This window comes from Schistocerca cancellata, chromosome 2 (genome assembly GCF_023864275.1).
Source record: "Schistocerca cancellata isolate TAMUIC-IGC-003103 chromosome 2, iqSchCanc2.1, whole genome shotgun sequence".
Classification (NCBI taxonomy): Eukaryota; Metazoa; Arthropoda; class Insecta; order Orthoptera; family Acrididae; genus Schistocerca; species Schistocerca cancellata.
Genome location: NC_064627.1, coordinates 671,493,903 through 671,507,799, shown reverse-complemented (window position 1 = coordinate 671,507,799; position 13,897 = coordinate 671,493,903). Strand labels below are relative to the sequence as shown.

The following is a 13,897-nucleotide window of genomic DNA, read 5'->3' as shown; positions in this document are numbered from 1 at the left end:
TAAAAAATCTACTCACCAAGCGGCGACAGAATATGCAGATAAAAGAAGGTTATAATCACACAAGCCTTCAGAGCTAGTGGCTCCTTCTGGCAGAAGGATTGAAGGGTAGGAAGAGGGGTGAATGAAAAGGACTGATGAGGTCTAGGAAAAGGGGTAGATTTTTGAAAAGTCACCCAGAACTGTGAGTCAGGGGAGACTTACTGGACAGGATGAGAATGAAAGACTGATTGCTGGGGACTGATTCAGTCTAGTAAGTCTCCCCTGACCTACAATTCTGGGTGATTTTTCAAAAATCTATCCCTTTTCCTAGACCTCTCCAGCCCTTTTCCTTCACCCCTCTTCCTACCCCTTTGATCCTTCTGCCAGAAGAAGCAGCTACTAACTCCAAAAGTTTGCATAATAAAGCTTTTTTGGCATACATCACACCTGAAACGACGACACCTTCTGCTCATTTTTGGTTTAACCATTGCAAAAGACCAGCATCTGATTCAACAGCTGTAGAGCTCTTTGTGCCTTTTTCATGCAGACGATCCAGAACTAGAATCATATTTTCTGACAAAATCCTATATTTTTTGCTTATTCTTTTTAATGTTCCAAACAATCTGCATTCAGTACCAAAATCAGCACTTAGTTTTGCAGCAGCTTCCCCCTTCTCAAATCTTTCAGTTAATTCTAATTTTTGGTTTAATGTCAACATGTTTCTTTTGTTTATCCATCTCTTTTACAAATCTCTTTTAACTTGCTTAATTAACAGTTACATGCCGATTAACATCAGGAAACTGAGTTTGTTTTTGATTTACACAGAACAAGCTGGGTGGTAGCAATGTGGATGTTACTCTGTTGTCACCTGGCAGTCATTCAAATGATGGAAATGGCACTTATTTTCCCATGTGGTGGGTTGTTTATTGCTGTTTGATAGAGAAAAATATTGCACTTTTTTAGTTGCATAAGAAATTTACAAATCAGATAATCTGCACACTAATAATTTGGAGTACACTGTATATGTAAACAATCTTCCATGTAATATACAACAAGCAGAATTAGTACTCTTTGCAGATCACACTAGTATTGTGATCAATCCGAGTGTATGTGCAGTGACAGAAGAAATGGTAAACAATGTTTTAAAAAGTGTATTTGACTGGTTTTCTGGGAATGATCTCATCCTCACTTTTAAAAAGACACAACATATTCATTTTTGCACATCTAGGTGTGACACATGGTGAGAAATAATAAATAGGTGCAATCTTTGAAATTCTTATGTGTCCATATTGATGAGAATTTAAACTAGAAAAACCACATTTTGGCTCTTCTAACACAACTTAATTCAGCCACATTTGCATCTAGAATCACTGCAAATCTTGGGGAGAAACAGATCAGCAAGTTGACATATTTTCATTCAATAATGCCATATGGAATAATGTTCTGGGGTAAATCATCTATAAGAAAGAAAGTCTTCATTGCTCAAAAACATCCTTTAAGAATAATGCATGGTGCTCATCCATGATCATCTTGTAGACATGTGTTTAAGGAGTTGGCGTTCTAATTACTGATTCACAATATATTGATTCCCCCATGATGTTTGTTGTAAAAAATTCATTGGAGTTCAAAAGGAACAATGATATCCATAATTACAATACCAGAAAGACAATTGAAATTCATTGCTTCACATTAAGGTTGTCTTTATCGAAATAAGGGGAGCACGTTGCTGCAACTAAAATTTTTGATAACTGACCCAGAGATAAAAAATGTGTGACAGGCAGAAAAGTAAAATTTGAAAACAGACTGAAAAGCTCCTCTTTGACAATGGCTCTTGTTCCGTAGAAGAATGTCTATTATTGTAATATTTAAGAGGTGTTGGGTGGGAATTACTAAAAAAAAAATATGTTAAGCATGTAGTCCATTTACAAATAAATTTGCGATGTGAATGTAAAATGTCTCATTAGACATCATTAACACTTACTGTGTAAATGATCCATGGAACATGAAACTAACTAACTAAACTGTATCAGTCCACAAACTGAACAATAACAGTTATTCATAGAAATAATATAAACAATAGCTCCTGACAGAAACTGGTATAAAGTCCAGGTAGTAGCAGTAGTGGTCATAGTTCACTTGCAGAGGCAAGTTGGATAATGGAAAATAAGGGTGAGTCTGTCACCAGGCTGCCTTACATTTAACTGCTGTGGATATTCATATGACTAGCCTGTGACAACCTCAGCTTTCCCACTGCAGGCAGCTTCACTGGATGTGGTCAATGTAACACAGTAAATACGTCCCTATGTTCCTTAGTCACGGGTTACTCATGTGACTGGCAGGGTTGCTGATGTAATTGAGGCAATGAATCAAACTGGAGGGAAAAAATCTATCTTGGCACAGCTTGACTGAAGGAAGGGGTGGAGACTGATAGGACACATTGTGAGGCAGCAAGAAATAAATTACTTGGTAATGAAGGGAACTGTGGAGGATAAAAATTGTAGAGGGAGACCAGTTTTTGAATACATTTGTTAAAACATTTTAGGTTATGCTTTACTGTGACCATTATTGATATCAATTGTAACTACAATTTAGTATTATCAATCGCAGCTGTAACTTGCAACAATAAACTTGAAGTTTCAGTTAATAAAGTAAGCAAGTTTGAATGGATGTAAGATTCTGCAGTTATGCAGAAATGAAAGGATTTGCACAACATAGACTAGCATGGGGGCTGCATAATACCATTCTTCAGCCTGATGACAAAAACAAGAAGTAATCATGGTACCAAAATATGCAATAAACATGGTACTCAGTGTAATCCCCAAGCAAATATGCCAACTATCAACAATTTCACAATGTACTAGTTGTTTTGTCATTGCAAGGAATCAGTATATGAAAACTGCTATGCTATTCACAAACAAAACCCTGATGATAATCATAAGAAAGGGGAGGGCTAAGAAAGTCAGGACACTTCATCGCAATATTATATGGATGTCATTTGAGCTATAGTTAGTATTGGAGCAATTTGGCAGACATAATATGTTTTCATAACAAAATGAATCATCAAAAATAAAAATAAAAACTCCTCTGCTTCTGCAGTTTCATGTATCTTCCACATACCAGTGGCTGTGATACACATACTGGAGACATACAACCTTGTTGGTAGGGCAACCACATCTATGTGTTATCATTTTGGGTTCTAATAAACCTCTTCAACTGTATTAGTCCTTTATTTTTTAAATCACTACCAGTTTAATGGCACTAAAAGCCCATTGTCAGGTGAATATATAACTAAAACATTAAAGCTAAAAAGCTCGGAACTCCGTACCCAACATTCATTGTCCGTCAGAACAAAACACTGCTAAAAGGTGGTATGTCATTGTTCGCAGTTGCATATAGACCAGAGAAGTCAATGCATACACCATATTGGATTGGAATCTGGTGGCTTTTTTATTCAATGACATACCACCTTTTGGCAGTGTTTTGTTCTGATGGACAATGAATGTTGGGTACAAAGTTCAGAGACTTTTAGCTCAAATGTTTTAGCTATATGTTCACCTAAAGATGTGGCTTTTAGTGACACAAAACCAGTAGTGATCTACAAAATAAAGGACTAAATACAGCTGAAGTGGTTTATTAGTACCCAAAATGAACATACTGAAGAATGTGCAAATGTAACGATCATGTAAGGTAGTAGTTCACTACTATGAAATATCTATGATGTAATTTTAGAAATAATTATCGGTATCACTTACTTGTGTCTCATTGTGCTCTCATTATATATGTCATAACATCAAGATTTGACACAGGATTTATGCCTGAAGCATTTGTAAAATCCTACATTTAATATAATCTTATTTTTATCACACTTTAGCGACTCCGCAAAGTTCTTGAAGACTTGTCTCTTGCCTCAAGTATTGTTGCAGTGCTGAATCCAGGAAGAAGAGGCGTTGGTAAGTGTGAATGTATATGAATAATTAATTACACGAAGTGCATTTTCCAAGTTGTAAACACTTTTCATAGATGTAATGAACAGTCTTATGTCAACTGTAATTTTGTACACCAAATAATGTGGATTTTAGAATGAAATTGTTGAAGAAATAATTTTTCCATGCAGAATATACAAAGGCAGCATGTGCCTGTAAGGCACAACCTTTTCAATCATCCATTGTGTTCCACAGATCCCATCAATATGGAAAACGTTCAGAGATACAGAAAAAGTAAATACATAAATAATCATAAGACAAAGGCATCATAGAAATTTAATCTGTGTACTGTGTTGTATTAACAATAGACTATCAGCCTTAAGCCTCTTAATTTAACTGAGTAACTTAGTGAGAAAGCTGCCACTTACAAAAAGCTTTTGCCTTCTCAGTTTTACTGTATATGTAGTTGGTGTTCATCTGCAATTAGGAGCTTAACATTTACTTTGCTACAATGATATTTCTCTAAGCAAATATTTGTTATACCTGTAAATACTGAGCCATATTTATAATATGTTATTACTTATCATACAGCATTATAACAAACACTGCTGCTTACCATATAGCTAACAGAACTTTTCAACCTCTTGAAACAAGATAGGCATATAATTTGCAGGAAGAGTGGCTAATGAGGTATGTTTTTTATTTTCTTCTGAATTGTTAGGGATTACCAATTCCTTGCTGTATGTTTGATGGGAGCTTGAATCTCTTACTGCCAGAGTACATAACTACTTTCCGAATCCTGGATGTAAAGCCACTGCTGAAGCCGCATGAAAATCATATTATCTTTCCATTCATGTGGTGACGGTCAGCATGTCTACAGCATTTGTAAGTCACCTATGCCTCACATGGGTGTTTTTAAATGGCAAATGCAGTTTTTCCAACATGAGGGTTGATACGTGATACCAATTCATCTGGACATATTCTAGCAACAGTTGTTGGGAGTAATAATGGGACTTAGCTTAATCAAGCAAAAGGGTCATGATGATTGATTGTATCTCTATAATAAAAAAAATACAAAACTGACAAAATCAGGAAACTCACAGAAAAACAAACCAGACTGCAAATGAGAATCAACAAAAAGACAATAGGAAGAGTGATTTCCTATGAAGAAAGAAGGATGAGATCTAAGAGAATGAAGAAGTACTGGGCTGACAGGAAACTGAAAAATTCTTTGTATAAAGTTGGCTAGAGTGGTCCAATGAAGGCCATAAAATGTAAATAATAATAAGAAAATTAAATGGCCGGTTGTGGATGGCTCTTTATACTGAACTGTGGTAATGGGCAATTTCTAGGACACTTGCCTCATTCTTCTTATATCAAGATTGTTCAGACATGGTGTTCTGTCTGAATCAGCTGTATTGTTTGTGTGAACCTCCCAGAACTACAGATGGGTGCCAGCACTCAGATTTCATGAAGATACCATATTCAGGACATATTCATGAAACTGAGAATTTGTTATGGAAGAACAACACAGCTATGTCAAAATGCTTTTGTTGTAGGATAAGAGGAGCGAATTTATAATGAAGTTTCTTCTTGGAAGTGACTGAGGTGATTGTTGCAGAGCGATGGCCTAAGGAGCCAAAAGCCAAGTCACAATGAACTAATAAATAATACTGTGGAGTTACATTGCACCATGAATTCCATTGGTGGATCATATCATATAAATATATTGTGAATGAATATCTTGCTGAATAACAAAAGAAATGAAAAAAGAGGCAGCTTTTGAAACACAAAACAATGTGAAGCCTTAATGAAAATCTGAAAAAAAAACAGCAATTTTTATTTGGACATTTGATTCACCTAATACATGCATCAACGACAGCATTGCATTGTCTTGGGGTTGCGTTGGGTTGGGTTGGGTTGTTTGGGGGAAGAGATCAAACTGCAAGGTCTTCGGTCTCATCGAATTATGGAAGGATGGGGAAGGAAGTCACTCATGCCCTTTCACAGGAACCATCCCGGCATTTGCCTGGAGTGATTTAGGGAAATCATGGAAAACCTAAATCAGGATGGTTGGACGCAGGATTGAACCGTCGTCCTCCCAAATGTGAGTCCAGTGTGCTAACCACTGCACAACTTCGCTCGGTCATTGGCCTGGTATCTCATACAGATGTGTAGCTATTATGACTGTTGCTGTACTGATCGGAAGACCACCCCTTACGTTGTTTGTAAACATAATCACAGTTACCATGGGCACTAAGTGTAGAACAGCACACTAGAAAGGACTGCAGCATTTCAGTTGAAAGTAAACCATCAACAGGGACATATTACAGATATCTGTGAAATGGTAGAGTGAACATTTATCATGCCACTGAGGACAATTGAGAACAATGATTTGAGTCCACATATCATGTTATGCCCACAAGGCTTATTAACCAGGGACATTGCTTGACGTGTGCACCTGAATCAAAGTGATGTGATGCAGAGATGGAATCAGTTCCATTTGGCAGGTAGTGCTGAGGACTTACAGTGCATAGGCCATTCACATTTGACAGGTGCACAGGGTGTTTAATATCTACAACTTTTGAGTCAAAGCAACTGTGAGCTGAGTGATCTAGAGCTGAATTCAGCGTTTAAAGAGGCTGCATGTTGTGATGTATCACATCAAACTGTTTGGAGACAATTGCATGATGTGTATCTCCATTCGTGATGCCATGACAAGCACCAACTCAACTCGTATGCCACCACACCATGGCCTCCATTACAGATGGACAAGAAATCTTACAGAATGGATGCCTCAGGATTGGTGTTGGGTTTTGTTTATGAATGAAACTTGAATCTGTATCCTAATGACAACTCACATGTTTGGATACAACCTAGTAATATCAAATGCTCCCAACACTGTTAGCTAATAGGAAGCAGTAAAGCTCAATTTATTACAAGTACTGAAAGCTCAGTAAAGCCAGAGATAAGTTCAACTGAAAGTTTCAAAAAGAACCTAACAGGTTCAGGAAGGATAGATTAATGGCAGTGGTGTGTTTGTTGCTGTTTGAAGAAGTTTATCTTATAATGAAACTGAAGTAGACAGTTCTTGTGAGGTAGTATAGATAGAGGTTATGCTTGGCAACTGGAATAAATTAATAATTGGTCTCTTGCTGACCCTCCCCCCCTCCCCCCTTATGCAGATGATTAATTTATTGAACAGTTCAGAGAAAACCCAAGTTTCATCTGAAATAGGTACTCCAGTATTACTGTTATAATTGGTGATGACTTCAGTCTATCCTTGATATGTTGGTAAAAATACATGTTCAAAGCAGTGCTAGGTATAAAACATAGTCAGAAATTGTACTAAATGCTTTCTCTGAAAATTATTTTGGGCGGTTAGTTCAGGAGCCAACTTGAAGCGTAAATGTTTGTGAAAATATACTTGACCTCATAGCAACAAATAATCCTGAACAAATGGGAAGTATTATGATGGACATATGTCTGCTTGTGTCTGTATATGTGTGGATGGATATGTGTGTGTGTGTGCGAGTGTATACCTGTCCTTTTTTCCCCCTAAGGTAAGTCTTTCCACTCCCGGGATTGGAATGACTCCTTACCCTCTCCCTTAAAACCCACATCCTTTCGTCTTTCCCTCTCCTTCCCTCTTTCCTGACGAAGCAACCGATGGTTGCGAAAGCTTAAAATTCTGTGTGGGTGTTTGTGTGTCTGTCTACCAGCGCTTACCCGTTTGGTAAGTCATGGAATCTTTGTTTTTAATATATATAGTACTTACCAAGCGAAAGTGTTGGTACATTGATAGAAACAATAACAATAACAAAAACAAACACACACACAAATTTGACACACATATCCATCCGCACATAACAGACACAAGCAGACATATGTAAAGGCAAATAGTTTGGGTAGAGATGTCAGTCAAGGCGGAAGTACAGAGGCAAAGATGTTATTGAATGACAGGTGAGGTATGAGCGGCGGCGGCAACTTGAAATTAGCGGAGGTTGAGGCCTGGTGGGTATCGGGAAGAGAGGATATATTGAAGGGCAAGTTCCCATCTCCGGAGTTCTGATAGGTTGGTGTCAGTGGGAAGTATCCAGATGACCTGGAACTGTTCAAATTGAACCCTGCCTGGAACAGTTCCATCCTCCGTCACAGTGGGACTCACCTCCTCTTCCTCAAAATCACCCTCTCCAAACCTTCTAGGAATTTCTCACTTCCAGCCTTGCCTCTCAATCCTTATTGAAAAACCTTAATCCTATTCCCAACATCACCACAGCTGAAGCCCAGGCTATCTGTGATCTGAAGGCTGACCGATCCACCGTCATTCTTCCGGCGGACAAGGGTTCCACGACCGTGGTACTTGATCGTCGGGAGTATGTGGCTGAGGGACTGCGTCAGCTTTCAGACAACACTACATACAAAGTTCGCCAAGGTAATCCCATTCCTGATGTCCAGGCAGAGCTTCAAGGAATCTTCAGAACCTTAGGCCCCCTACAAAACCTTTCACCTGACTCCATCAACCTCCTGACCCCACCGACACCCCGCACCCCTACCTTCTACCTACTTCCTAAAATTCACAAACCCAATCATCCCGGCCGCCCCATTGTAGCTGGTTACCAAGCCCCCACAGAACGTATCTCTGCCTATGTAGATCAACACCTTCAACCCATTACATGCAGTCTCCCATCCTTCATCAAAGACACCAACCACTTTCTTGAACGCTTGGAATCCTTACCCAATCTGTTACCCCCGGAACCCATCCTTGTAACCATTGATGCCACTTCCTTATACACAAATATCCCGCATGTCCAGGGCCTCGCTGCGATGGAGCACTTCCTTTCATGCCGATCACCTGCCTCTTTCCTCATTACTTTAGCCAGCTTCATCCTAACTCACAACTTCTTCACTTTCGAAGGCCAGACATACCAACAATTAAAGGGAACAGCCATGGGTACCAGGATAGCCCCCTCGTATGCCAACCTATTTATGGGTCACTTAGAGGAAGCCTTCCTGGTTACCCAGGCCTGCCAACCCAAAGTTTGGTACAGATTTATTGATGACATCTTCATGATCTGGACTCACAGTGAAGAAGAACTCCAGAATTTCCTCTCCAACCTCAACTCCTTTGGTTCCATCAGATTCACCTGGTCCTACTCCAAATCCCATGCCACTTTCCTCGACATTGACCTCCATCTGTCCAATGGCCAGTTTCACACATCCGTCCACATCAAACCCACCAACAAGCAACAGTACCTCCATTATGACAGCTGCCACCCATTCCAAACAAACGGTCCCTTCCCTAAGCGTAGGTCTTCTTGGCAAACGAATCTGCTCCAGTCCTGAATCCCTGAACCATTACACCAACAACCTGAAAACAGCTTTCGCATCCCACAAATACCCTCCCGACCTGGTACAGAAGCAAATAACCAGAGCCACTTCCTCATCCCCCCAAACCCGGAACCTCCCACAGAAGAATCGCAAAAGTGCCCCACTTGTGACAGGATACTTTCTGGGACTGTATCAGACTCTGAATGTGGCTACGACTTCCTCAAATTCTGCCCTGAAATGAGATCCATCCTTCACGAAATCCTCCTCACTCCACCAAGAGTGTCTTTCCGCCATCCACTTAACCTTCGTAACCTCTTGGTTCATCCCTATGAAATCCCCAAACCACCTTCCGTACCCTCTGGCTCCTACCCTTGTAACCGCCCCCGGTGTAAAACCTGTCCCATGTACCCTCCCACCACCACCTACTCCAGTCCTGTAACCCGGAAGGTGTACGCGATCAAAGTCAGAGCCACGTGTGACAGCACCCACGTGATTTACCGACTGACCTGCCTACACTGTGAAGCTTTCTATGTGGTAATGACCAGCAACAAACTGTCCATTTGCATGAACGGACACAGGCAGACAGTGTTTGTTGGTAATGAGGATCACCCTGTGGCTAAACATGCCTTGGTGCACAGCCAGCACATCTTGGCACAGTGTTACACCATCCGGGTTATCTGGATACTTCCCACTGACACCAACCTATCAGAACTCCGGAGATGGGAACTTGCCCTTCAATATATCCTCTCATCCTGTTACCCACCAGGCCTCAATCTCCGCTAATTTCAAGTTGCCGCCGCTCATACCTCACCTGTGATTCAATAACATCTTTGCCTCTGTACTTCTGCCTCGACTGACATCTCTACCCAAACTATTTGCCTTTACATATGTCTGCTTGTGTCTGTTATGTGCGGATGGATATGTGTGTGTGTGCGAGTGTATACCTGTCCTTTTTTCCCCTAAGGTAAGTCTTTCCGCTCCCGGGATTGGAATGACTCCTTACCCTCTCCCTTAAAACCCACATCCTTTTGTCTTTCCCTCTCCTTCCCTCTTTCTTGATGAAGCAACCGTTTGTCACGAAAGCTTGAATTTCGTGTGTATGTTTGTGTTTGTTTGTGTGTCTATCGACCTGCCAGCGCTTTTGTTTGGTAAGTCACATCATCTTTGTTTTTAGATATATTTTTCCCACGTGGAATGTTTCCCTCTGTTATATATATATATAAAAACTTGACACCAAAAATTTCCATAGCAAAAGACTGGAAAGCTGCACCACCAGTATTCAGAAAAGGAGATAGGAGTAAACCACTGAATTACAGATTCTTGTCACTAACGTTGAGTTGCAGTAGGATTTTGGAACAGATAATGTGTTCAGACATTATGAATTATTTCAGAGGCAATGTTCTGTTGATACACAGCATGAATTCAGAAAATATTATTTTTGTGAAACACAACTAGCTCTTTATTTGCATGAAATAATGTTTGCTACTAACAGGGGATCAAATTAATTCCATATTTCTGTATTTCCCGAAGGCTTTTGGCATTGCTCCTTACAAGAGACTTCTAATCGAATTGCCTTCCTATGGAGTATAACTTCAGTCATGCAACTGGATTTGTATTTTTCTGTTCAAAAGCTCACAGTACATACTAATCAATTCAAAATCATCAAGTGAAACAGAAGTGATATCCAGTGTTCCCCTTTTTCTAATCTATAAAGGGTGTTACAAAAAGGTACGGCCAAACTTTCAGGAAACATTCCTCACACACAAAGAAAGAAAATATGTTATGTGGACATGTGTCCGGAAACGCTTACTTTCCATGTTAGAGCTCATCTTATTACTTCTCTTCAAATCACATTAATCATGGAATGGAAACACACAGCAACAGAACATACCAGCGTGACTTCAAACACTTTGTTACAGGAAATGTTCAAAATGTCCTCCGTTAGCGAGGATACATGCATCCACCCTCCGTCGCATGGAATCCCTGATGCGCTGATGCAGCCCTGGAGAATGGCGTATTGTATCACAGCCATCCACAATACGAGCACGAAGAGTCTCTACATTTGGTACCAGGGTTGCGTAGACAAGAGCTTTCAAATGCCCCCATAAATAAAAGTTGAGAGGGTTGAGGTCAGGAGAGCGTGGAGTCCATGGAATTGGTCCGCCTCTACCAACCCATCGGTCACCGAATCTGTTGTTGAGAAGCGTACGAACATTTCGACTGAAATGTGCAGGAGCTCCATCGTGCATGAACCACATGTTGTGTCGTACTTGTAAAGGCACATGTTCTAGCAGCACAGGTAGAGTATCCCGTATGAAATCATGATAACGTGCTCCATTAAGCGTAGGTGACGAAACTAAAATGATGGAAATTAAGCGTTTCCGGACACATGTCTACATAACATCTTTTCTTTATTTGTGTGTGAGAAATGTTTCCCAAAAGTTTGGCCGTACCTTTTTGTAACACCCTGTATAAATGATTTAGGAGACCATCTGAGCAGCCCTCTTTGGTTGTTAGCAGATGATGCTGTCATTTACTGTATAGTAAAGTCATCAGAAAATCAAAACCAATGGCAAAATGATTTAGAAAAAAATTTATTGGTGTGAAAAGTGGCAACTGTCTTTGAACAAGGAAAAGTGCGAGGTCATCCACATGAGTATGAAAAGAAATCTGATAAATTTTAGTTATACAATAAATCACACAAATTTAAGGGCTGTAAATTCAATTAAATATCTATGAATTACAATTACAAACAACTTAAAATTGATCATCACATAGATAATTTTGTGGGGAAGGCCAACCAAAGACTGTTGCATTAGAAAAACATTTAGAATATTCAACAGATCTAGTAAAGAGACTGTCTACACTACATTTGTTCATCATCTGCTAGATCACTGTTGTGCAGTATGGGATCCTACATCTAAATCTACATCTATGTGATTACTCTGTTATTCACAATAAAGTGCTTGGCAGAGGGTTCAATGAACCACCTTCAGGCTATCTCTCTACCGTTCCACTCTCAAACGGCATGCGGGAAAAACGAGCACTTAAATTTTTCTGTGCGGCCCTGATACCTTGTATTTTATTGTGATGATCATTTCTGCCTATGTAGGTGGGTGCCAAAAGAATGTTTTCAGAATTGGAGGAGAAAACTGGTGATTGAAATTTCATGAGGAGATCCCGTCGCAATGAAAAATGCTTCTGTTTTAATGATTGCCACTCCAATTCACGTATCCTTACCAGAAGAACTGACAGAGGATATAAAAAAAAAATCTGAAGAAGGGTAACTCATTCTGTTTATCGCTAAGTAGGGGAGAGAGTGTCATGAACATGATAAACGAGTTAGGGTGGCAGTCATTAAAACAAAGGCATTTCTCATTGTGGCATTATTTTTTCAAGAAATTAAATCACCAACTTTCTCCTCTGAATGTGAAAATATTTAATTTAATTGATTAATTTATTTATTTGTTAAGCATCCATTCATCAAATATTTGATGTAGGATATAGCTTACTTTGTACATTAGTACACAATTTTAAATACAGTTACATACACTGTTACCAATTTACATTGGGAGACATGATTATTGTAATAAAATAAGAGAAATCGGAGTTCGTACAGCCAGTATTAAATGTTCATTTTTCCCATGGGCTGTTAGAGAGTGTAACTGTAGAGTAATAGTCTGAAGGTGATTCGAAGTTACCTCTGCCAGGCATTTAAGTGTGAATTGTGTAGTCATGATGTAGACGTATCCCACATGTGCAACATGGTGGCGGTGGAGTGATGTCCTGAGGTGACATTAAATACATCCTTCATGGTTGTTTAGGGCAATCTCACTGCTCTCCATTACTGAGACGAGATTCTGCAACAAATGGTGGGAGCATGTGGCCAAAGTTTTTCATCATGCTGTTCTCAGGAAGACATTCCTTTAGCAAGCTAGGATCATCAGAGTTGAGTGGCCTGCTTGCTACCCAGACATGAACACAATCAAACATGTGCGGGATCAATTGAAGTGAACTGATTTTGGATGTCAGCAATGACTGCATACTGTGCACAACTTACACAGAATCAGCTTTGAAGAGTGAAACAATTTGGAACAAGCTTGATCATCTCATCAATGGTATGCTGTGATGGATTCAGGCCTGCATCAGAGCAAATGGGTGTTCGACCACTATTGATATCGCCCCAAGTTTTGTGTGAAACCTCCCATGGGAAACAGACAATTTTGTCATTACACAAATGTTTATTTATTTATTTATTTATTTGAACACATTGAATATGAATATATACTTATTACTCAGTCAGCATTTGTTTCCTGACCATGGATTTCGAAATAAAAGGGTGATATACAACTTTTGTTGATGTGTGTGTGTTACAGCTGTAACATATTAATACCAGATTCATCCAAGTAGACGTATTTCTATGGATGCAAAGCTGACTGTGCTATTTCAAATATTTTTTAAAAAAGGCCAAATAACTGTCACTTGTAAAGGTATTGGCACCTATTAGGAATGTGTGCAAGCAGTAAGTAAGTTAAACACGTTGTGCATGTCTCCCAAAATGTGTGTCAACTGTTTGAGTGGATATTCAGTGTGAAACAAACACTGCCAGTCTAGACAGACGAAGAAAATGTAAACTTTTCTCCCCTAACAACTGACTAAGCTGC

At 39.5% G+C, this 13,897-nt stretch overlaps 1 protein-coding gene across 1 annotated transcript in view; it reads left to right on the top strand.

Moving 5' to 3' along the window:
* The window catches only part of LOC126162390 (tRNA (uracil-5-)-methyltransferase homolog B-like), a 103,490-nt gene that overhangs the window by 66,525 nt on the left and 23,068 nt on the right, over positions 1 to 13,897 (top strand). Inside the window, exon 7 of the mRNA XM_049918868.1 lies at positions 3,851 to 3,929. Within this exon, the coding sequence (XP_049774825.1) occupies positions 3,851 to 3,929 (79 nt within the window). The remainder of the gene's footprint in view (positions 1 to 3,850; positions 3,930 to 13,897) is intronic.